The sequence below is a fragment of the Chanodichthys erythropterus genome, chromosome 5, assembly GCF_024489055.1.
Source record: "Chanodichthys erythropterus isolate Z2021 chromosome 5, ASM2448905v1, whole genome shotgun sequence".
NCBI lineage: Eukaryota > Metazoa > Chordata > Actinopteri > Cypriniformes > Xenocyprididae > Chanodichthys > Chanodichthys erythropterus.
In genome coordinates this window covers 18,883,498-18,910,440 of record NC_090225.1, presented here as the reverse complement: position 1 = coordinate 18,910,440, position 26,943 = coordinate 18,883,498, and the positions used below count along the sequence as shown (strand labels likewise).

Here is a 26,943-nt window from a genome sequence, read left to right as displayed (position 1 = left end):
AACACACTTGCGCTGTGCCTTGCGTTGTATTGCGCCGGGTGTATTATAGGGCCCAAAGTGTTTGTTGGTTGACAACCTTTGCTAGTGTTATAGAAGAATGGCTTGATTTGAGATACAGTATGTATGAAGTGTTTAATAGTTTTAATGCATTTTGAATGTGAAATTAACTGCTGTGCCATGTTGAAACTTGGTTGGTTTCACTGTGTGAAAAAGTGACCATAAAAAAAGTGTCCTAACGATTGTAACTGTAAGGAATATGATGTCACATGAATTAAAAAATAAATAAATAATGGTGGGTGATAAGAAAGAATGAAAGAATGACTTGATTTAGACATGTATGAAGGTAGTTTTAGTGCATTTTGGATATTTACTGCTACGCCAAGCTGAAAAATATGAAGAGTTTTGGAAAAAAAAATAGTGACCTACGTACAGATAAATGTATCCTAGTGATTTCTTTATAAAAGAATACAGATGGGATGTTTAACAAAATTAAAGAAATATATATGTAGTCTTGTGGAGTAAATTCACAATCTTAATTAACAAGTATAAAAATATCACCTATAACAGAAATATATAATCATTTATACAATGTTAAGGAACTAAATGCAACTACAAAACATTATTAATCACGATTAATTGTTTCAATCTACTGTCAGCCAAAATAGTTTGTTTCTGTTTTAAAGATTTCACAAAGCAAAACTGATCCCTGGCTAAGAATTACTGATTTAGAGAATATGAAGCACATTTTTAGGTTACCAAAGTTAGGTTACAAAAATCTGAGAGAAAAGTCTGAACAAGCACAAAACTGCAACAAATCCAATTGTTTTAAATAAGCTAAACCGCAGAGTAATCGATCAAATCCATATGATCAATTTCTCTGCAGTTCAGTTTATTTTAATACAATTAAAGGAGGTTGAATGCAGCGTGAATACCTGAGAGGCGTAGTTGTGTCCATCAGAGCCACAAACAGGACCAGAGGAAGACACTGGGCAAGACTTACAGTTACTCTCCTGCTGCTGTCTTATGACCTGCTGCTTCAACCTAAAACACATTGGTCAATTAACATAGAATCAATATTAACATCAATCATCAATATGAAATATTAACTGAGGTATGCTTGGGTATTTGTCACGTTAATGGGGTCATGACATTGATTTTTTATTATTTAATTATATTCCTTGAGGTTCACTTATAATGTTAAAGTCCCCCTGTGGTGTAAATCAAGTTTTTAATGTTGTTTATATGCCTAATGTTGTTTATACTACATTGTAACCAATCCCGTCAACGTGCGAGCGGGCTTTAGCATATGCAGGGGAATCTCAAGAGAAGCCAGGTTATCCTTGTATATTTTTCTGTTGATATGAAAAATCGGGTATATTTAGCAATATAGCGTTATGTGTATGATGTATATTACAATGTTATGATTAACTATATGCCTTTCTCCACTGACATTCTAAGTTCTAAAGTCAAAGCCTTTCTAAGGATACTGATTTTCACAAGGCAGTTGTCTGACTCTGAGATGAAGAACGATAACATGTTTTGTGTAACATTAGCAGCACATTATTAGCTGTTTGATAACGTAGTCAAGCAAAAGGCTAATCATATTAATTACCATTATGTGTCTGACGTTGTAGAGAGTGATACATAAAACGCATTACCATTCTGATACATCAACTTGTATATGAGCCTTTATAATTCACTCTTCCTGAATTAAACCTGTATTTCCACTTGACATTGTGCAGTGTTTACTACAGAAAAGTTGACTGAGTGGATCTTGGAGCTGCATATTCGTTTATCCACGTATACTAAATGAAGCAAGGGTGTAGTGTTACATTCAAGATATTTTAAGGCATGAATAATTTTTTTCACAGGAAAAAAATGATTAAATATGTAATTTTGGTGATCAAAGATGAGTTTTAAGGGATAAAATGATTGACTACAGAGGGTCTTTAATAAAGTTTTTTTCGCACAAAAAAACATATGCAGAAAACTATTATTTTCAACCATCATTCTGACCTTCTAAAATTAAATGATCTGTTTTTAAAGAGCGGCTCCTATAAGGCTTGTCAGTAAATGGCCACTGTTATGATTGGCTACCGTCATTACATAGGAAACAGTATCAGCACCGACTCACTATTGCATGTGAGTTCGTAGGTGTTTTGAAAACACTTATCCATATAAGTTATCCATTTACAAACAAAGCATTATGAAATCATTTACTTGCAGGTGCTTTCAGATCCAATACAGTTGGCTGCTTCATCTTTCAACAAAAGTTTCTTTGCAAACTCTTCATTACACTGTGCCTTGTTTACAAAACAAAATGCTCCGAACAAACATATAATCCGGAAGTAGCATCACAAAGGTATTTTGTGTTCTTATTAGCGAAGAGGCTAAGTGTTTTTTGGATCACTGTTTACTTTGTCGTTACGGTGCTCAGGGACAACATCTCAGTTTACTACATTATTAGTTAATAATATCACAATACAATAAACAGTTTTCGTGCCCTTAATTGCCCTTTACTTTACTGACCTTCCACAAAAGTGCTGCTGCATGACTACAAGAGCTTCCTAACCCTGCAATACATGAACAACCCGCTATCTGTACTTCCCGTCACTGATGCACCAAAGCCATATGATGTTATTGACTCCTAATGTTTCGTGCGTGCCAGAGCCAGTCACGTTTCCACAGTATGCGATGCTAAAAGGCTACACACGTTTATGGGAAACATCGGAGACTGCTTGAGGAATGAAGACAATTCTTATGTGATTATAATCGTGTAACGTTATTTATTTGGTTTAATGTTTTATCTGTCTCTTCCCTGTGCCTGTTGATTCCTGACAAATACATTTCTTTCACAGATTCACACACTCCGGTTAACTCATATAACTCGTAACTCCTGTTGTCTTCTCATGAGCTCCCTCTGTTGCTCTGGCTGAAAGGATCAGGATAGATAGACGGAGAGATCGCGCAAACATCCTCGGATAGCAATCATAGCATAGTTTAGAGGAAAATAAATAGAAATGCTCAGAAAAGTGACGTAAACATAGGGTATGTTATCAATATATTTCTAAATGTGTAAGCCTTTGGATTTAAAAGCTTTAGTGGAGTTGTTTTTTGCATTCTTGTGATCGCAAATAAATGGAAGCATGCATAACTAAATAGGTCTGTGTTTTCTTTTTATGTCAGTATAAATATCAGTTAGATTTAGCATGATTGATGTGCACTCCTGACATAAATTAATACATTACTATTACTGTAACATTTTTTATTGTAAAACATTGTTCAAATATTGATGCCGGAATCTTAAATCTTTAAGTAAAAAACAAACGTTCGCAAGTTTGGATCGTTAAATCTTGAATGACTGTCAACTGTTGAATGAATGAGTGTCACGTCCAGCTTGTTTACTTCGAACCGGAAGACGCTCCCACGTTTGACGCAAGGCCTCATGGGGTGTAGGAAACTTGTGGATATGTCATTTTTTAAGCACCTTATTACGACCTATATTTACGTTTTAAAGTCATGTGCCCTCTAGCTGGCGTAAAAATAATGACAGTGTCGTGTTACGTCTGTCGTCATGAAATGACTTTCATTACCAATTAAAATGCACGTTCATTTCACGAGTTCACACTTACAAATAAGTCAGGTAAATAAATTGGTAAACGTATTTGGCACGCTGTCCGTGGAGAGGGCTCCGAGCTCGGGTAGCTTATTTGACTTGTTCCTCCTGAACTACGTTAATAAAACATAATTTAAATGCAATGTGTGGACTTTTTACACCATTTCTCCTATTTCTATTTCGCAAAACTAAATTTTTTATCAACGACTACACCCACTCCATCCCTAAACCTAACCTTAGTGATTTATAGTGCATATACTCTTTATGAGCACATGTGTTCCCTGGGATTCCATGATCACATGATTGCATATTGTTATTGCAATGCTCTGCCAATTGAGCTACGCAAAACCCAGAATATGACGCAGATAAAAGGGAACAATGCATTAAAATGTCCTGTTGTCGATAGGGGCACAACTTTAGCAAACACTCATATGGGTCATATTTCAGGGAAGTGACAAATGACCTATGTGGTCGTATTGGTTGGAGAACATGTTGAAATTAAACCATCAACTTGTTTTCATTGCAGTGATCCTTCTGAAGACCTGGATGCGTCAAAGCAAACATTCTTTCACTCTTACATCTGTCCTGTTGTTGACAGACTCAAGTACGTGAAGTATGTCAGAAACTGAACGCACATCTGTATACTGTATCCAGTGTAGACAGCATCAGTGATTATAATGAGTTCTATTTGCTTTTGACACGATGCTCACATCTAGTGTAGTCAAATGTCAGCTGTTAAGCGATTGAATGCCAGTGGGCGGGGCATATTGTGCAATGATATATAACTATTTGTCAATGTCACGCACTGAAGGCAGTCATAAGCAAATGTATTTGCCGCAGATCCCGCAATATCAAAACGAGCTGTTTTTGGAGCTTGATTAAATAAATGCTTTGTTTATAATGAGGGCGATGTGTTATGAAACATGAAACATGCAGGATGTTCGCGCATTCACAAGAGAGTTATGTGGTTTTTGTAAGAAGCGTCTATTCTCACCTAAGCTACACCATGCCTACGTCATACGCCCTATGTCATACGTCGGGTCAGAGGTCACCCTTTCGCCAGAACTCGACTCTCTCGTAAACACACGTACCGACGTTGCCGGAAGCCAGTGATTACCGTTTATAAAGTCTTAAATATGGATATTTTTCTTACAAAAAAAACATTGCTTCATTTCATAAGGAATTTATTAACCACTAGAGTCGTGGATTACTTTTATGATGGATAAATGTGCTTTTTGGAGCTTCAAAAACTTGAGCACTATTCAATGACATTACAAAGCTAGGAAGAGCCAGGATATTATTTAATATAACTCAGATTGTGTTTGGCTGAAAGAAGAAAGTCATATACACCTAGGATGGCTTAAGGGTGAGTAAATTGCAACCCAGTCTCATTAAAAAAACGTACCTATAGGAATGTTTTCGCGAGTCGCAAAATACGTACCAATACGTACATATCACTGCAGTTTCGATGTGAAATGTGTGGTGCTAAAAGCATGTTAATTGTTTTTGCTGGAACACATAAACGTGAATATGGTACGTTTTTATGACATTGGTTTTTATACGAATCACCGCAGTTCTGATTTGAAATTTGCACTACATTGCATTTTAAAATAACGTACCACCAATACCACACCTAAACCTACCTGATAGTGTTAACAAAAGCAAATGTGACATAAAAATCATCCGTAATTGCACCATTTTAGCTTGTTTAGATCTCTCTTTGAGCTCTTTTACCATGACTTGCCTTTCACGGGATTCGTATCCAAAGCTTCCTCGTCTTAAGTACAACTCCGTATCAGATAAGCTAACGAGCAAGCTTGTTATGTCAGAAAAGTGAAACATATAGCGATTAGGTTAAGCGACGCAAAGTCCAAAGTGCACTCTGGTAAAAAGCGTTTGAAGTCATAACCTAATATTGTGTAAGGAAACGTGAAAACAAGTCTTAATTAATCCCTAATCTGACCCCGTAATCGTAACTGTGTATGAAAACGATTAAAAGCGCTTGCTGTTTTACTGCCTCTAGCGTTCATTTTTGTTGGAAACTGCAGTGATATGCAGCTACCCACAGGTACATCTTTCCTATGAGACCAGGTTGGTAAATTATGGGATAATTTTCATTTTTGGGAGAACTATTCCATTAAGGTTACAAGAATGTTCTCTGTAGTTAGATGTATGGAACAATGAGTACCAACCCCTAAAGGATGGCCTCAGGAACATGTTTAGTTTGTAAAAAGAACAAACGCCCGCAAATCTGTGTACCTCACAAATTGCCATCAGACAACACATGGCTGTTTTATTGAATTGCTCTTCTTTTATGTGACTATCCCCTCACAAATGAGTGAACATTTTTTCTAACACAACAGGGTTTTTTAAAGGGCATTTTAAATTATTTAATTTTTCTTATACGGTTACATTAAAATGTAATTTAATTTTTATATTTATTTTTTATATTTATATTTTACACTAAAACAGTCATGGCTTCTTTATTAAATTGCTCTTATTTCACCTCTGTCAGAATATGACTTTCTCCTAACAATTATTTTGCATGAACACTTTTGGAATTTTGCGTAAAAACTTTTTAATAATTTAATTTTCCATGGGGTTTTTGATTAAAACATTAATCAAGGGTTTTTTTAAACCCCTCTCCTTTTTTGTGCCCTTAACACTTTCTAAACAGCCATATTTGCTCATGAGCACTCAGTTCTGGTTGTTTTGAGCCAATCATCTGGACTCTAAAAGCTCAGAAATTTGATTCTTCATGTTATGAAGTTCTGAGTAGCTAGTTTGGACAGTTGCACTCAGCACAGTGCCTTAGCATGGCACCAAGCTATTTTGACTCTCAAAAAACAAACACTATACTGTCATGTATTTTTGTTATGTGCATGAAGAGAAAGTCCTGTAGCTGAAAGGCTCACCTGTGCTCCAGCTTCTTGCGGTTGACGCACACAGCTCGCTGGTAGCCCTGGGCGACACACACCTTATGTCGGCTGCATTTCACCTTCTGGCAGGGATCTTTAGTGGTGTCCACATCTGCAAGGGCGAGAGATGCACCCCAATAATCTGCTATGTAGTCAGTTTTGAAATTATTTATATTTAAATTACTTTTAAGTTTAGTCTTTTTTTTTTTATTATTATTTTACACATTTTATTAAATTCTGCCACCACAACCTGAACATAAATGATGACAGATTATTTAAAAAAAAAAAGCTTTTTTCATTTTAATTTATTCATATAATTTGGCATTGTCATCTCTATTACAACTAACAAACCCTCTTAAATGCCATCATGAGGCAAGCCCTTATTTACGTCAAAGGAAAACATACCATGACAAGCATCCTTTGATTTATGATGAAAAATGCAAAAGAGAAACAGTGAATCAAAAATAAGCATAACTCAAATTCAAAAGCGCCTGCCCATGCCATCTGCAAACTCTCTATGCTACAGCAGCTTTACCTTAGACAGAGAATGTTATTTTATGTTCTTCCGTAAGCATTCATAATTACATCCTATACCTAATTTCACCATACTACATATACTATTACAACCAACATCATAATCCTCACTGCCTGAGAAACAATATTCCGAGATTGATAGATTTTTGCAATCTACGTATACACAACGGCACAAGGTTGATCAGTAAGCCTCACGTTATCACAACAGGCTCAAGCAGATTAAAGAGAACACAAGAATGATAATGTTGCTATAGCAACAGCCTAACTCCAGAGTGAGGACTGATTAGCTGCTCATGTCAGTAAAAAAAAAACTATCCATTATCAACACTCTCTTTGTCATTAAATATTTCTTATGAGCAGTGGTCCAGTGAGCTTGTCCCTTTAAAACATATTATGAAAGCCTCCATGTGTAAGTGATGCCAAATCCGGCTTAGAGAGCCGAGGAATCTCATCCAGTCACCGCTGCATCGTTTGTTTACACACAGGACCGCATTTAATGTGATCATTACAATCACAGAGTGGAAGTAAGGAGCTACTGACTCAATATCAAGCCCAGCCTGTGTCTGAGCTAATGCAGCTAATATACATCAGCAGCCAGAGCCACTTAACGCTGAGCATATCAGATCAACTCGCAAGGAAAGGTTCACGGAGATAAGGATGCGAAACGCGCTGTGTGCACAGGATAGAGAAAATGCAATCATGCCGAAAAATAAAAAACACATGCAGATTAAATAAAGACATCTCCATTTATTTTTAATGAACTGAAGCTTTGTATCCACTTGAGGGTCTATTAATTCACATACAGGATGACTCAACAGACTGCTGAGATGCTCTTTTCACAGGTACACTCACTGGGAACATGAACTGAACTAAAAAAAAAAACATCTGCTTGTGATAAATATGTTTACATATACTGGCAACACTTTTTTGACCTATTAATGCACATGCATTGTACTTGATGTGTGCAGCTCATATGAAATCATAACATCATATATCAGACACAGATGATTAGCGATAGATATGCAGGAAGATATGTTGCTGTGTATGTTTCACCTTGAAAATACATATACTGACATTCAATTTTTTTTTTTTTAAGAAATGAATACCTTTATTTAGCAAGGATGCATAAAATTTATTAAAAGTAACAGTAAGGCAGTGTGTCCACCAAAGCATTTTAAAGGGGTCCTTGATTATGATTTCACTTTTTTAACTTTAGTTAGTGTGTAATGTTTCTGTTTGAGCATAAACAACATCTGCAAAGTTACTATGAAGAGTGCAAATGTGCAACGAAGAGTGCAAAATTTTGTGCAGCGCCAGTTTGAGGAAAACACAGTAAGTGTATTGGAATTAATTAATAAAAAATGCTGTGCCTTCTATATTGGATCCGACAGGAACGGCACAACACACTTATGTGAGTAAAAAAGTTTTTACTGTGTCATCATTGCTTTGTTACAGATCATTTGATATGTATGGATTATGTGTACATGTCTAACCAAAATCACCAGTGATTTCTGTAATGATTCATGCAGGCCTACAGTCCTAAACTGTGATTAAAATGATATGTAAAAAGCGATCAAAGGACGCTCCCTTAACAATCGCTGGAACTGTCAATCAAACAGCGCCAGTGTTCTGGACTTTCGCCAAAACTCCCGTTAGAATCAACAAATCTCTTATTTACATTGTGTTTGCACTGTTAGTTATGATGAAAACATTCGTTAGTGTACAGAAATCGAGTTATAATGACGAGATCACTGCATTCATGCACTCAGCATGTCTGTGATCACTGCAACCTTTCATGCCACAATCTAAATAAAATGCTATAATCAACACTTTTCACGATTAGTAAACCTTGAGAACTGTAATAGTAAAAATGTGCTAAAAGTTTTCGAGAGAATTCCACATGTAATACTTCATTCTTTCCATATGAAAAGATGTTAGTCAATCACAGCAGTGGGCATTTACACTGAAGTCTCACAGAAGACACGCCCCTTAAATCAGAGCATTAAAATCAGAGGGCTAAAATCAAGGTACCTGTCCCACCCCTCCTTCACTGTGATTGGACGGCTGGGTGAAAAGTGACAGTGATGAGTGCTGCATTTTACCTAAAGTTGAACATTCTTTAACTTTCATTGTCCTGTAAAAAATGCTTAGTGTAAAAAAAAAAGAAGAAGCTCAGCGCTCGTCACGCTCGCATTGAAAATAATGGGGAAAATATGCTAGCCTCAGGAAAAAATGCTTTAGTGGAAACAAAATGCTGCTTTTTCTTTCAAACTTCCAATTCATCAAAGAATTCAGATTTTTTTTAAATTGTGGTTTCCATTAAAATACAGCACAACTTTCAACATTGATAATTATAAGAAAGCACCAAATTGGCATATAATAATGATTTCTGAAGGATCATGTGACACTGAAGACTGGAGTAATGATGCTGAAAATTTAGCTTTGCCATCACAGGAATAAATTACTTTTTAAAATATGTTTAAATATAATCACACATTTTAAATTGTAAGAATGTATCACAATATTGTTGTTTTAGTGTAGTTTTGGTAAGCATAAGAGACCTTGTTTCAAACAAATCTTACAGACCCCAAACTTTTTAGCATATGTGTAGTGCATAAAATATGGAAGCTTGTATCCACATTAGAGTAAAAAAAAAAAAAAAAGAATGTTTTTTTTCTATTTTTGACTTTATTTTTTTATCCCTCAATTATCTTTTTTATATATACACTCTAAAAAATGCTGGGGTTAAAAACAACCCAAGTTGGGTTGAAAATGGACAAACCCAGCGATTGGGTTGTTTTAACCCAGCAGTTGGGTTAAATGTTTGCCCAACCTGCTGGGTAGTTTCACTTAACTCAACTATTGTTTAAAAATTACTGTATTGCTTACTTAAAATGAACCCAAAATATCTTGAAAATTAACATTTATTAATATGTTTAATAAATGAACATTTTAATTTCATTTTAGATTCATTTTAAGTCAGCCATATAGTCATTTTCAAACAATAGTTGGGTTAAATAAAACTACCCAGCAGGTTGGGCAAACATTTAACCCAACTGCTGGGTTAAAACAACCCAATCACTGGGTTTGTCCATTTTCAACCCAACTTGGGTTGTTTTTAACCCAGCATGTTTTAGAGTGTACATATATATTTTTTACTCAAAAAAGCAAGGCAGTGTTTTTCTATATAATAAAGAGGCATGAGCAAACATCATCACTGGTGTTTTGAGAAAAACAATAGATACATCATAGATTTGTCCTGAAGTTGTGTGACAACCGCTGTGTTGATAACTTGTAAAATGCAAATTTGTTCCTCATTAAAAAGGTAAGGCCCAGCACCACCTTCAAAGAAGGTAGTGTAAATAAGGCTCTTTGGGAATTTCGGCTGCTTTGGTATCTGTTAGCTGTCTGCCGCTTGATAATCTAAACATTGAGAGCAGATGTTCGTGAAAAACCAGACTATAAATAACATCTGACAAGGCCAACTAAACGCAAACATAAAGTAAATAATTGTTACTATTCAACATTTCTTCTACACTGCAGATTTATCTAATATAATTCTTATCATTCCACAAAAAGGGTGTATTAACACTCTTAAACAGGTTAGCCAGAACAATCTCTTTAAAAATATTTCAAAAGAATTTCTTTTTACTTTTAAAATCCTTCAAACTGCAACAAAATACAAGGGACTGTGACGCTAGAAGATGAGTTGAGCTGTTCTCTGTTTTTCTCTTTGAAAGAAAAAAGGATCTGAATTGGACTGATGCCTGCATCGGCTCCTTTTAAGCGGAAACATCATATTTCTTGGGGCATGAAGGGCTGGGACAAATGTCTTTTACCACTGCCTCATTAATTATCTCATAAAAAGAGATTAAGATGAATAGGTTCTACTTAATCCATTTAAAAATTATGATTATGAGAGCATATACTTGTGTACATTCCAAAAAAAGTCTAAAAATACGGCACAATGTACTGTTAATATGAATCAATTTGATTTTTCAAAGGTTTTATTCATAAATATGCATTGCATTGTGTTTAAGAAATAAAGAAAATGTCTGTAAACTTAATAGGATATTATCGTATTGGTTACTTTTCAGTTTTTCTACCAAAAATTTTATTATTATTATTATTACAGCATATGGCCACCTCATATTTGTGATTAATACATATAGTTGGGTTTGGTTTGTAAGTGTTCAAATCAATAATAGCACAAATACAAACTCTTAAATATCATTTAGCATTTTATGTTGCTCTCTAACCTTTTGGCAAATGGATCCGACAATAACTCCCTGACTGTCACAGAGAATGAGTTCAATTAATGAGTTTCAAACAAAAGATTTGAGGTGGGTGTAGTGACGGCTGCACAAGTAGCTTTAGTGCCAACTCAAAAAAAAGGACCATTGGGTTCATGGACCTCAGTTCTTGGACATATGAAGCTTAAGTGGATTTGTGCTTTGAAGGAACAAAGCCAGTGTCAGTCAGTGCTAAATCAAGCCTCCGGGGCTCTTACTGGGTCTTCTGTGGAACTAGCAATTATCCATTAATTACATCCTGAGATATTTGCTAATGGACTCCTCCATTCTGAGGACTTTACTTCAACTGAAAAATCAAGACATAATGTTCAAATGTGCCCAGGCAGTCTCTCTACTCCAGCACAACGAGGAGATGACCTCATCTCTTGTGTAAGCAATTAGTGTTTGGCAGCCAGGAAGAAAAGGAGGGCTGTCCGCTGTGACATACGCAGACCACGGTCAACACTAACCACACCATTGAATAATAATTACAGTGCTTGCACGACACTGTTAGGGATTTGTTTTAAAACAATACATATTACATTTCTGATTGAAATAATTCAGACCAAAGAACTAAAATGCAGTCTGAAATCAAGCTCTAGACAATTCAAGATCATTTAGATTTTTTCAAAACTCGCTACGTGTTCAAATTTATTCAAAATCTAACAGGGTTATTCCATGTCAACTCAACCAGAGGACCCAGGCTCAAATTTTTGATTTTGTTAATACTTTTTTCTGTAGAAAGACAAACATAAATAGTGATGAAAGCCAAAATATTCAATGTCACAGATGGAAGGAATCCACTATTTTGTAGAGGGGGGTCAAAATGACAATTTTCACCTGAGATTTGGAGCCAATTTACAGAGGTGTAAAAATGACTTTAGAAAGATGGCAGCATCATTATTTTATTTTTACACAGAGACTGGTAGGACTATTAGTAAAATCTGTTGACTTTAGCAGACCTTCTTTCATCATATGCCAACAGTGATAGTTCAAAAATGGCAAAAAGCACTTCTTTTGTTTTTTGCATCAAGTTTGCATGCGTGTAACTCAAGTAGTATTAAAGATATGTTAATATCCTTTTAGATTCTGGTTCTTAACAAACTTTTCTTTTGGTATCTTAATTTTAAAAGCCCTCGATGGTACAATCCCAGAGATATGGACATGTTAATGTGGCTCCATGAGTATATTGGTAAATTGTACACATTTTCAGTGGTTAAAAACCAAATGTGGGTCACTTTGCATACAGCTGATATACAGCTGTCTTTTAAAGAGGAATATCTAAAGAACAAATAATGTTAAACTAGAAATGTATGTCTTTTTCAGTTCAATTGCGTAGAACATACCTGTCTGAGTGCCACAAATACTCTTTTACTAAAGCTGTCATGCCTGTAACTCTAAAAGTATTCAAGATATCTTAATATCCTTCTAGATTCTTATTTTTAATAAACTTTTCTTTTGGAATCTTCATAATGAAATAAAGATTTTACTAACAGACCTACAAATCTCTGTGTAAAAATAAAATAATGATGCTGCCATCTTCCTAAAGTAATTGTAATTGGCTCCAAATCTCAGGTGAAAATATAGTCATTTTGACCCCCCTCTAAAAAATAGTGTATTACTCAGTAAATATACATTTGTGACATTTCATATTTTGGCTTTCATCACTATTTATGTTATCTTTTTTTACAGAAAAAATATTAACAAAATCAAAAATTTGGGTTGGGGAAGTTTCTGAAATGTGGTTGATTTGACACAGAATGACCACACAGCAATGACACCATTGTAATATTTGCATATGAATGCTCCTTCTTACATCTATTTGCATACTGAATTGTGATTAGACTTCTCTCCCAAAATGATATGCATGCTAAAACAAGATGCATGAAGAGTACCATGAAAATGGCTAACTTTATTTACACAGAAACAAAACATAAAACTAGCATTAATTCCTCAATGCTATGAATGCAAATCTATTCTGACATTTAATGTAAAATGTAAATTACATCCTAATGTAAAATGCAGCTCCATAAAAATAAACTAGGCTATTGTTTGGCATGTCATGTAACTTGGGCACTTAAATTGAATGTCTAAAATCCACTCCATAAAATGTAATAATGTGATGCTATTAGTAATATTAAAGATGACTTACTTTCATTCGAGCCTTGATTTTCATCCCATGATCTGATGTAATCATCCTGACAGAAACAAAGATGTCAAACAGTCAAATATACTGCATAGAATGAACTTTAAGCCTTTAGTCAAAAATAATACTTCTATCGCTGTGAATCTATCATTAACCAAACTTAAACGTACAATACTAAGATGTTTTAATAGTGAAAAGCAGTGGAAAAGCACTAATGGAAAAAAGACAGATTGAACTTGAAGAAAAATTCTCAGAGATAAACAAGAGAAATAAGGTGAAAGCATGAATGAATTGTCAAACAGAGATGCATAAGCAAATCAGACTGGATAAAAAGTAGGTTAGAGCTTTGATGGAGAATAGTAGATTAAGCAATTTAAAAGAGACATCAAACACAAGCAAAGTCATGATACAGCACTACTGACCTCCACTTCCTGGTGAAATGTGAGAAGGATGAAGCAAAGACAAAAGAGAAGGAGACAGTTAGAGGAGAGCGATGCATCTCTGAGGAGCAACTATCAAGAAAAAAGACAGGCTCCGGCTGCTAAAAACATCTATATGCTTTGATATTCCATGATATTCCCACGTGTTCTTATAAAAGAGGCAGTTGCTTTAAGATAATTATACACTTGGTGCTCATAACACTTTCAGCACCCTGACTAATAATAATAACAACCTTTTTTGTAAAGTTCACAAGCTTATTAGTGTCATCAACAGTCATTTATCTTTGGAGTTGTAGGTGTAAACAGGAGGTTAAATCGCATATTGATGAAATTTGGCTTTGTCAGCTAAAACGGTGCAGTAAATTATTATTTTTCAATAGCAAATGGCAAGTGGCACTACGTGCATTTGATCATTCCTGAAGTGTTGACTAAATAGAAGTTTACACAATTTATTTATTTAATAGGTTCACTTTAGAAATTTATATACCAACCACTTTTGTAGGTCTTGATGAAATAGGCTAAATCTATTACTTTAATTAAAATGAAAAACACCTTGAGAACTATTATTTTACTTTATGTGCTGCTGATATGATATAACCTCGTCAAAACCAATGAAAGTCCAGTGGCTTTAAACTTCACTGCTGCACTGCCTTGTTTAACTGCAACATCATGGTGATGGACAACCTTGTTATTGACTTCCTGATATCTGCATTATTTAATGCCTGCTACAGACTGTGCGATTTCGGCAGTCCTATAAGATCATTACAAATCACACTGTGCAACATGGATCTAATAAACTTGGGTACGACATGTATGTACTGTACGATGATGACACCTATTAAATCGCAGGCTACAACGAAAGTTAGTAACAAAGAAAAATAAAACGTCATTAAAGCAGCGATGAAAGGGCCCTCGCACCCGGGGCCACCGCCACCTTAGGAAATCAGTGAACAGTGGGCGACATGCATGTAAGCGAGTAAATACAGGAGAAATATGGAACAGTCATTTCGACGTGCCACACTTCCTGCTGCCAACAGGTGGCACTTTGCCTGTAACTGGATATTGCCATGTAGATGTCTTCAGGCCAGGACTATTATCAAAAGTCAAGTATAGAGCAGATCGGACATTGTATGCCTGAGTTACAACAACTTCCTGTTTCATGGCTTTAATCGCATACTTTAGCAGTTAGCCAAGTGTTGCATGATTTAACGTGTTTGTAGTATGTTTGGTACTTCTTGGCATATTTAAATGTGTTTCAGGGAGTGAATTGCAATGCAAAGCATGCCATTTCATGTTGTCAGCAGGTTGCGCTATGATTAAATATTTGGCAAATAGATGTCTTCAGGTCAGGACTCTTATCACACATGTGAAGTTTGGGGCAGATCGGACACTGTATGCCTGAGTTACAACAACTTCCTCTCTCATGGCTAAACATCAGACTTTGTTTGTCATGCCGCCACAGACACGCCCTTCAGCGAAAACTCTAGATCTTTGCAATTTAACATTGCTAAAGTCTTAAAATTAGACTAACCAAATATAATGTTGATCTGGTTTAATCTCTATGAGGAGTTAATCACAGAGTAAAACACGTCATTTCCTGTTACCAGCAGGTGGCGCTATGACTGTAACTTAGTATTGCATTGTAGATGACTTCAGGCCAGGACTCTAATAAAACATGTGAAGTTTGGGGCAGATCAGACATTGTATGCCCTAGTTACAATAGCTTCCTGTTTCATGGCGAAACATCGAACTTTGTCTGGCCGCCACGGACACTCCCTTCAACAAAAACTCAAGATCTTCGCAATTTAACGTCACAAAGGCCTTTAGATTAGACTGACCAAATATGATGTTTATCTGATAAAATCTGTTGGAGGAGTTTGTTAAATACCCTGTCTGGAATTGGCAAAAACTGCAAAAATTTGGCAGAGAAAATTCAAAATATCTCACTTCCTTTTGGGTTTTCAGATTTTGCACCCAGGGGCTTTTTTGTGGGTATTCGGCTCTTACATGTGTGTACCGAATTTTTCCTATTATGGTAGTAAATGGGGGTGAGATCTGTTTGGTTGCTAACTTTCTTCCAGATATCTTCCTTTTGAACAAAGAAACTCATAAAGGTTTGGAACTACTTTATGGTGAGTAAATGATGACAGAATTTTCATTTTTGGGTGAACTATCCCTTTAAGTTTTAGCACCGTGACACTGTGATCAATACGCCATTTCATGTTGCACTTTTATTGGCTATTCAGTAGACGTAGGTCGTAGCAAACACACTGTGCGATGATCAGGCTAAATTTTTGACACTGTCAGAAAATTATACCAGGCGATCTTTGGTCGCAAAACCATGACAATGGCCGTCACTTCACGACTGGACATCTTTCATCTGGGACAGCCCAAAATCATACAATGTGTACAAGGCATTTGCCTGTTTTTGCTGTCTTGGCAAAAGAAATACTGTGTGGTGTACTGAGACATAAGATGTCCTTAATCAATAAACATATGATGAAGAGAGTGGTGAAACCTCTTGAATATATTTTTTGTCTTTAGTTTAAGCAAATTGAAGGAACCACCCATTCAAACACAACTCTAAATTCTTTAGATGTGCACTTTTGAGAGAAGAGAGTTGTACACTCAGTGAGCGTGAAGTATGTGGAAAATACTGTGTCACATCAATGTGTTCCTCCTCGCTGAAAAGATGCAAGGATGAGTCAGAGCAGAGAAATATTGCCATGGCTAACAGAAATATTGCCACAACATATCATCATCATCATCTAATTTTATATGACCATCATCACAATACACATTATCAAGATTCCTTAAAAGCTTAAAAAACTAGAGAATTTCTCTAGCTTAATAGAGCATGCCACTTTTCAGAGGCCTTGGTTCCAAAAGTATTTTTCTTCCCATAGGGAATTTAAAAAAAAAGAGTTTTTGTTTAAGAGTGCCATGAACCAAATCAACCAGTTGCAAACTTTATTTAAGGCAAAAAAGTATTTAAAAATCAAACAAAGGTAAAAGACTGTGCTTAAAGTCCCGCTGTAAACTGTAAAAAATGACCGTTATGTACAGGGTTTTATGTTACATCTAATGTTGTAAAATTAATGTTTATTGCATTTTTAAAATGTCATGTGTGTTACCATGATGGTGTTTAGTGTTTGTGTGAAAGACACTGTGTGCACCTTCTATATATTAGTACTGTCCTTCTCAACTTGTGGAAAAGCTTGATGAGCTTTGATTCATCATGTGACTCTTATCACCACTGTGTTTGGTGGTTGTCAGTGTATTACAAAGGTACAAAACAGATGTTAGTACTTCAATAGGTTGCTAAATTAACATTATATCAGTTAATGAAATATGTTTTTTACCATAAATTTAATGGATTTTTTTTTTACAGTGTCAAAGTCCCTTTAAGACAAGTCATTTTACTCGGCGGCCATCTTTGAAACGCCTCTCAGGCATCCTGGGCATCCATGCAGCTCCTATCTCTTCGAATGGGGAAACATCAAATTCTCCAAAGCTGTTTGCCAAGCTTTCGATTAAATTTCATATTTGAAATCACCATTGAAATCTGACAACAACTGTCTCATAATTTTTTTCCAAACGCTCGAATCATGACAAAAATACTGTATTTTTTAGGCTGGATCAAGCTAATGCACATGCGGAGACCTAAATGCGCATCTCTTGTGCCAGCTGAAAACGTTAGACGCTTTGCTTAAAACGCCTATATCTGTGAGCGCTTTTTTCAGTTGAGACGCTTTGTTGCTATGATACAGAATATCTGCGGCACTGTTACTTATTACTGATTTTGCAGGTAATTTGTTTCAGACTAAAAATGTTGACACAATGTGGAATTACTTGCTATATATGTTAGGAGACCAGCAATATTAATTTCTCATCCATTTTGTTCCGTTCTCTGCTTGTTGATGTTGTTGTACAGCAAGAATGTTGTGACAGTTGGCCGCTGTAGTATTTGTCCCGCCCCTCCTTCACTCTGATTGGACGGCAGGCTAAAAAGTGACAGTGATGAGCGCAGCGTTTTACTCAAAGTTGAACATTCTTCAACTCAAGGCGACCAGTAAAAAACGCCGAACTCTTAGCGCTTGAGTGTGAAAAAGGCGCTCAGCACCTCTTTACACTCCTGGTGTTTAAAAAACGTGGCGTTTCCATTGAAAACAATTGAAAAAGTACGCTAGCAGCTGGAAAAAACACTTTGGTGGACACACGGCCTAAGTGCTGTCCCGTAAAACCTAAAACGGTGGTACCGTATTTTTCACACCTTAGACTTATATTACATCTTTTTAAAAAAAGTTCTAGGGCACCTTTAATGTTACACAAACCATGTTCACATTCACGAGTCAGACAGCTGCTTTCTAACATCAGTATCCTTAGAAATGCTTTGAACAACTCAGAACGTCAGTGGAGAAAGGACTATAGTTCATCATAACATCGTAATATGATTTATTCACCCGCTATATTGTGAAATCTACCCGATTTTTCATATCAACAGAAAAATAGACATAACCTTCTATTAAAGCTCCTGTGCACGGTCAGTTAATGCCCGACGACACGTTGACGCAACTGGTTACAAGGTAGTTTGTGACGTCAGAAACACCAGCGATTTCAAACCGCGGGTTTGAGACTGTCTTTGGTTTACTGCAGTTTTAAAGAGAAAATACTCAGCAATTGTGTTGACTTATGAATTTGCACATTGTTTGTCTTAAAGCATGTTAAAAATACCAGATAGACATATGAACAACATTAAAAACTTCACATTTTTCACCACAGGGGGTCTTTAACAACTCAATGAGGGAAAGAACTACAATCCCATTAAGTATTGCGAAAGACACAACTGATTAAAAACGATGGATAAATCTAAAAAGATCGAAAATGTTTATTATATAATTACACAGAAACAATGTACTGTATTTTAAGTTTATTGCAAAATATGCATACAAATATTTAAGTGGTTTGAGAGACAAGTGAAACTGTCATTCGCAGTGCTTTAAGGGAGTGGCTGGGCGATGGATATTGATGGATATTTCTCGGCAGAATCATGTTTTTTTTTTAATATTATTTTAAAAATAAGTTGAATTAATGAGGACTGATGGCTTCAACAAGGTGAAAGTATAGAGAGGGGGAAATTACATACTTTCTTTAACAAAGGATATATTAATATTATGAATCATCATACTAACAGCTCAAACGTCATCCAAAATATGACCACATGAGGATGCAGAAACCCGACAATTTGTTGTTGTGACGAGCAGGGCGGGCGAGAGCCGTGAGGGAACGGCGCGAGGCCGGTGACGCGAGTGATAATGAGCGTCACCTGCGAGGCGTGCCGGCCTCGAGTCTCTCACAGAGGAGCTCCGGAGGCATAAAAGGAGGATCGACTACAGTGAAGGACGAGAGAGGACCAGGCCTGGACTTTATTTTATGGTTTATTATGTTTGTGTGGCCGGCATTACTTTCGTTTTGTTTGTTTATTTTGAGATTAAAGTTTTGTTGAATGTTCGCCGGTTCCCGCCTCCTTCTTCCCACGTCTACTGACCTCGTTACAGTTGTCTCTGAGAGCATAAAGACATTTTAGAGTCAACTTAAGCACTTAAGACAATCTAGGAAGCAGTCATCCTCAGATGAGCCTATATCCGAAGTGAGCTCATCTTTGGCCTGCCCTGAGTGAAGGCTGCCAGAACTATCCCCTAGAGGACATTGGTCTCATCAAAAACACCAAAGAACGCATCAGCCCCTCCTGTGTTGACTGACAGCTCTTTTATCCCTCATATGTCTGCAATGTAATCGGGCATGTCTGAACATGCACTCTGTAAATTCAGCTTCGATTTGGAGGCCCTGATAACACCTGTGTATGTTTATATGACATACAAGCATTTGATTGGCACTTGAGTAGAAGATGAAACGTGTGTGTGTGCGTGTGTTCAAGCAGCAGTTGGCGGGTGAACTGGATCTGTCTTTTTCACTCATAGTTGACAGTTACATCACAATGCAGAGAGAAAATGCAGGAACGTACCACTGTGCTCCTCTGTTGCTGCTGCTACAAAAACATCTGCGACAGTGACACAGCACAAAGTCATCAGGGAACATGAATCGTACTTAACACATATTTACCTTTCATTTCATAGTTTTCACATGATGTCATAACCTTACAGGATCACCCACCTGGAAGGCAAAACAAGGCTGTCCAACTGTTACTTTTACCAGGGTTGTACTGAGTACTAATAAAGTGATGTTAAAAGACCAAATTCAGTATACACCATATTGATAATGAATATGATGTACATGCATTTTAAGCGTTTTCCAACAGCAAACCATTATAAAGAAAATGCTTAATTTATTAAAACAATGATATTGGAGGACCAAATTCAGTATACACCTCATTATAAAACATGCCATGCACAGGTTAGTAGATGAACCCAGAATTGGAATGCAACAGTTTCAAGATAAGCGTACAACCACAGAAACCATAAACCCCTTTACATGCAATTTAGTGCGTTATGTTCATGTTATTGGCTTATCTGATTGCCTATACTGTATATATAATATGCATCATCATTAAGTTTGCTGAATTTTATGTTTTAATAACTATGTTTAACATTAAGCTATGTTAAGCATTTTTCACGTTAAGAATGTTGTCGCTCTGTTTCAGCGGCGCAATATACAAAATGATCCATGTATAGTTTGTTCACATATCTTGTTTTGAGGGGTGAGTTAAATATTCATGCCATGAAACAGATGGAAAATTGACAAGCCTGTGCTACATTTCTCTGGATATTTTGCAATCCAGGTCTCCATGCCAGTCATGTGACTGAAAACTAATTGTCATAATGAAGCCAGGGACTTCAAATAGTCACTAATGATATAAAAGCTATATTTTAAAAACAATGATGTATTCACCTTATTCTTAACATAAGAGCGGGTGCAGCCATTGTAATTTGATTCTGTCAAGGCTTCCGGTCTCATCCGCTTCCAGTTATTTTAGAAGTACAAAAACTGTCCATTATGCTGCTTGATATTGCAAACAGTTATTAATTTATTACTATAAAATAAACATGTTTGTAGCACAAATTATTTTATCATTTACTGCATTTTGTTATTCTTACAGTTATTTACTATATCGAATCGGAAATACCCACACATTCGAAGAAAAAATTACAGACTTGGAGCCTGTCCACACAGAGACGGGTTTAGCTGTATATGCAAAAATTTTGTATCGTATAGACGTTTTGTCCAGACAGATCCGGCATTTTTGGAGCCTGAAACTAACTATTTTTTTAAACCGGGTCCAAGAGTGGATAAATCTGAAAACGACACCCTTGCGTTTTCATGTGTACAGCCAAACCGTATATTTTGTTAAATGATGATGTCATCACCCCACGTCTCGGCCCTAGTCAGACACCTCTATAGCAATAACAACACCAACAGCGGACTACATGCTTGTGTTTGTGCTGCAGAACCTACCAAGCCTATTAGCTTTATTAAAGTAAAGCTTTTTTTCTAAACTTTACTAAAGATTGTTGTGGCGACCAGGGCGGGCGAGAGCCATGAGGGAACGGCGTGAGGCCGGTGGCGCGAGTGTTAATGAGCTTCACCTGGGAGGCGCACCGGCCTTGAGTCCCTCACGGAGGAGCTCTGGGAGCATAAAAGGAGGAGCGACTACAGTGAAGGACGAGAGAGGACCAGGCCTGGACTTTATTTTATGTTTTATTATGTTTGTGTGGCCGGCAGACGTCCGTGAGGGTCTGCCGGCATTACTTTCGTTTTGTTCTTTGTTTATTTTATATTAAAGTTTTGTTGAATGTTCGCCGGTTCCCGCCTCCTTCTTCCCATATCTACTAACCGTGTTACATTGGCCAATGAAATAAAGTCCAGGCCTGGTCCTCTCTCGTCCTCCACGGTAGTCGCTCCTCCTTTTATGCTCCCGGAGCTCCTCCGTGAGGGACTCAAGGCCGGTGCGCCTCCCAGGTGAAGCTCATTAACACTCGCGCCACCGGCCTCGCGCCGTTCCCTCACGGCTCTCGCCCGCCCTGGTCGCCACAATTGTATACAGCGCGCAAGGTTTATGCACATGCTCCAAGTCTTATTCTCCATTTTTAGTGTATCTCTGTGGCAGAATTATTGCCTGGCAAGGCCAGACTGATAATATCTTCTACAAGATATATCAGTCTGGTCAGTCCGTCGCGATTCGAGTCAACTCCAATCAGATTCGTTTATTTCAGTGACGCAAACAGCGTCACTCTAGTGCGGCGAAAGCCCCTTCAACATCAACAAAGATTGCGCATGGGAGACCCGAGAGTTTGTTCTATTCAGCCGTGAATTCAGTTTTAAATGACCAAAAACATTAATTATTTACTTTTCGCTGTTGACTCTCTTGTCGCTTTGCTAACGTCATATCCGCCCTTCTCTGATTGGTTTAATCCGCTTCCTGTTTGCTCGGATTTGCTCCGCCCTAGAAATCGAATTGATTCAATGGCCGACCAGACTCATCCGCTGGTACAGTGGTGAGGCTGGATTTTCCAGGCAAGCAGAATTACAGCGCCACCTACTGGTCTGGCATGTATACTACATCGTTTTGAGTTGGTTTCAGTGGTTTTGTGTGTATGCAGATATTTCTTGAGACGAGGAAAAAAAAAGATTGGATAGGGAAAGCTCTGGCTTCGTGTGGATGTGGCCTTGGTGACAAGTCTCCATTTGATTCAGGTGTGCCTCATCACATGCCGCCAGGCCTAGTTGTTACTGTGCCCCTACTCTCTCTCACACCTACTCCTGTTGGGAACTCTCTCTGACAGGGAAGAGAAGTATTCTTGTTTTGTTTTTGCACACAAAAAGTTCTTGTCACTTCATAACATTAAGGTTGAACCACTGTAGTCACTTGGGCTATTTTAACAATGTCTTTAGTACCTTTCTGGGCCTTTAAAGTGGTAATAACGTCACAGTCTATCAGAGATCAAAAAGCTCTCGGATTACATCAAAAATATCTTAATTTGTGTTCCGAAGATGAATGACGGTCTTACGGGTTTGGAACAACATGAGGGTGAGTAATTAATGATAGAATTTTCATTTTTGGGTGAACTAACCCTTTAAGGCCGCTGCTGAGAATGGAGATGAAGATTGCAAATAAAGGCTAGAATTTGGGTCTGTTTCTCACAATCGTATAGATTCTAAAGATTTAAATTACAGCGCATGAATAAAATTAATTACTTTTGTCAATCTAATGTCAGTTCTAATGTTCTAATGTCAGTCATAGCATAGGACTATCCTAAGAAAATGCCTTTTGTGTCCCATGGCAAACAGAATATATATTACATGATGTAATAAGTTAGAAGTTCTGCACTCAATGAGCTGAAGCACTACCGAACAACAATCTTCATCAAGCGATTGAAAAGTCATTCTACTATATTTAATTTTAGGAGCCAGCCCTTGTCACTATTTTGCCTGGCACCCTGCTTTCAGCGTGTGACCTCCCACCTTGTTGTCTCTTTAATTTCATGTCATGATTTGTAACCTTGAGGGGATTCAAGTTTGGCTGTCTCTATTTTGCCTTTTCTCTTTTCACACATACTAGAGATTTGCTTTGACAAGTTTTGCATGCTCAAAATTACTCCTTGTTGGAGGCGCACTGAGAAGCAGCCTTCCATAATTGATTAAAGCCGGATGGACCCTGGTGGTAATGACCTCACAATGGCCTCACACCCACACATTCATCACTCTACAGTGTTGCTGGCAATCACGCAGGCTCCTTACAGTTCATAAACACCCCAGGCAGTGCATGAAGCTGAGGGCCCACACATCCATTCTCCCTTTGACTCTGAATCTAATCGGTCATGTTCCACAAGCAAAAAAATCAAGAGAAAAACAGATACTGTATTATATCGGAACCTTCCAAACTATGTTTTCACTGTCACACCACAGCTATAGCTGACAGGCAAGCACAAGCCTCCCACTTGATTTATGCATAGGGCCTTTTCCGACTGGGCTTTTCAGATTAACCACACACAGGAACATCAAAAGCTTCGCTAACAGCCCCCACTCCCTCTACTGTGAACATATCCTTGCTCTCCACATACAGAAAAAACCCTGGCCTGTCACTCTGTAAGGGTTTTTGTAAAGTCAAGAGTGGCAGGCAGCTCCTCAAGGACAGAACTCCAAAGACAGTGCTTACTTCTTAGAGAGAATGCCCTAAGAGTATTTGTCACTGACTCATGCCTTTAAGTGAAAACTGAGGGTGAATGCTTTGTGGTGACTTTTGCCATTTTCTTTATTGAGACACAATAAGAGGTTACTGCATGCACTTTGATGCATGAGACATGTAACAATTTGAGATTGCTTGACTTCTTGATGCCTGACTCATTGTAAACAGATGAAGTGATCCATCTAGCACAAATGCCCAGCAGATACACAACACTGTAATACTCTATAATGGACAATACACAGATGGACAATGAGATCACATTATAAATCTGAACAATTTCAGCAACTTACACATAACTTATCCTGATAAATCACAGTTTGCCAACTTGTGCCCAAAGTTGGAACAAAATGAAGAGCTCAAGTATTATACAACAGTTCAACAGGCAAGAAGGTAATATTGATTAAAGTGATTAGCTGCTGTACTTAAGTATATTTTTGGCTGCTTTGTAGTTTGACTGAGTATCAAAGATACTAGCAACTTTTACTATCTACTTGACAACATTTTTAAATAAGTATATGTATGCTTTACTCCAATACATTTGTAATGAGTAATGCAAATATTCAATTCTAATCAAAATAATTTGATTTTAGAAAATAAATAAAGAATCTTTTAGACATTCAGTAAAATACTTAAGTAATGTTAAAATCAGATACTCTAAGACTTTTAATCAAGTGGTATTGGAATTGGTGACTTGTAGCTTGTAACTGAGTCATTTCCGATGTAAGGTATCTCTGTTTTTACTTAAGTATGGCTTTCAGGCACTCTTTACACTGCTAGAGTAAAGACACATTAAGAACGGTAGCTTTAAAGATAACTACACTGATAACTAGTTGATAAGATTCTGTTTATTGTATGCACTCTTCAGTTTTGTTGTCTGATGCTTTAAATGCTCAAGCTCCATAAAGTTGGGGGATTGTGATTAGATTGATTATTAAAACTGTATAATTATAGTTATCCTTGGTGTGAACGGGCCTTGATTTAGACAAAATTCCAAATGAAGCCACAGCCGAATTAACAGTTGTAGATATGAATCAACAAACATTAAAGGTGCCCTAGAACCAGTTTTTACAAGATGTAATATAAGTCTAAGATGTCCCCTGAACGTGTCTGTGAAGATTCAGCTCAAAATACCTACATATTAATGATCCTGACTGTTATGTAACATTGTGTAATGTTGAGATTCGCTTGTTCTTCGGAGGTCTTTTAAACAAATAAGATTTACATAAGACAGAGGAAGCAATGGATTTTGAAACTCAATGTATGTCTTTTCCATATACTGAACTCTTGTTATTCAACTATGCCAAGGTAAATTAAATTTTTGAATCTAGGGCACCTTTAATTCCAGAATGAATCAGTGTGCTTGAACGAATTGGTTGAGTGAATGATTCATTGACTTAATGAGGACAGTCACCTACTTTGTTCCTAAATGAATGATCTGTATTTTTGAACAAATCAGTTGAGCGCATAACCCTATCCACCTTATTTTTTAAAGTCAGAGCCATTTGTAACCTGAATATGCAAGACTTCCGGTGTCATCCGCTTCCAATTATTTTTAGCTGTACAAAAAAGCTTTTTATGCTCCTTGATATTACAAACTGTTATAATTATAAACGCACTGGTTTGTAGCATAAATAGTGTTACCATTTACTTCACTTTGTTGTTCTTTTAGTTATTAACCTATAATTGGCTAATGAATCAAAAGTCTTGCACATTCACAGAAAATAGCTAACTTCGCTTTGCAAAATTAGGTGGATAGACTCACTCATATGATGTTTGTCTGTATTCGTACTTTTGTAACAGCACTCAGAAAATCAAGGACAGGATTTAGCTGTTATATATATTAAATCAATTTTTTTTTATAGTTTGGGGCAGAACTATGGTAGTCAAACTGATGGCAGATGGGCAATGCTGGCAGAGCAGAAATTATATAAAACACATTAATTGAAAATTTAGACATTTCTCAATGCAAATTAGAGTGTCAAATTATCTCAAACGCACCCAGAAAAATTCCTTCAGTCAGTAATTTTCAATCTTCTGGCTTCTTCAGCGTCAATAACACTCCCACCAATTCTAAGGAACCAACTGACAGCTCTGAAAGTGAGAGAGAACAATACAGCACAGGCAAGTGATGCCTTTAAATGAGCAAATCTGACACTAGAAGCAGTCAATAAGGCTTCCTCTGCTTGTGAATGGAAGAAATGAAGGACTCAAATGCTGGGGGTTATAAGGGGGATACAGGCTTGACAGTTCATATTACCTCCATACATTTACGGAGCGCTTTAGGCTTAATCCTGCCTTATTACCGCTGGAGCCAAGTCAATTAAATTGGACATTTAAAAAAAGAAAAGAAAAAAAAAAAGAAAGCATGTCTTATTTTAAGCACATTTCAAATAAATGCCACCTTCATTAAGGATGAGCAGTCGTGGGGGGCAAGAATAACACTGTCATGGTTGTATTTGTAATTGGACACAAGAGCCTTTTTATTTGGCAGTTTTGGTAGGTCAGCTTGATCTTCAGAGAACACAGTGTTTGGTACCCAAACTCCCAGGGGCTGCAGGAAACAGCCAAGAGAGTGACAGAAATGTAAGGTAGCACTTGTTCCTTTCCACATATTGGAAGGAAAAAGACATGTTAAAAGAGCTGTAAGTCCCATTTCATGTCTCAAAATGGACCAAAGCCTCCAAAAATTAGCCTGGGTATGCCACTCACCGCACCTGCACTCTCCAGATAAAAAGTCCAATTCAGCAAGGTCCAGACCCCAGGAGCAAAATGATGAAAGGCCATTTTCTCTCC

The 26,943-nt window shown here is 37.0% G+C and overlaps 1 protein-coding gene across 1 annotated transcript in view; it reads right to left on the bottom strand.

Annotated features, from left to right (window-relative positions):
• spock2 (SPARC (osteonectin), cwcv and kazal like domains proteoglycan 2) overlaps nucleotides 1-26,943 on the bottom strand; it is a 45,989-nt gene that overhangs the window by 13,338 nt on the left and 5,708 nt on the right. The window contains exons 2-4 of the mRNA XM_067386596.1: nucleotides 13,513-13,558; nucleotides 6,532-6,646; nucleotides 933-1,041 (exon numbers count right to left, since the gene is read on the bottom strand). Coding sequence (XP_067242697.1) covers nucleotides 933-1,041; nucleotides 6,532-6,646; nucleotides 13,513-13,558 — 270 coding nt within the window. The remainder of the gene's footprint in view (nucleotides 1-932; nucleotides 1,042-6,531; nucleotides 6,647-13,512; nucleotides 13,559-26,943) is intronic.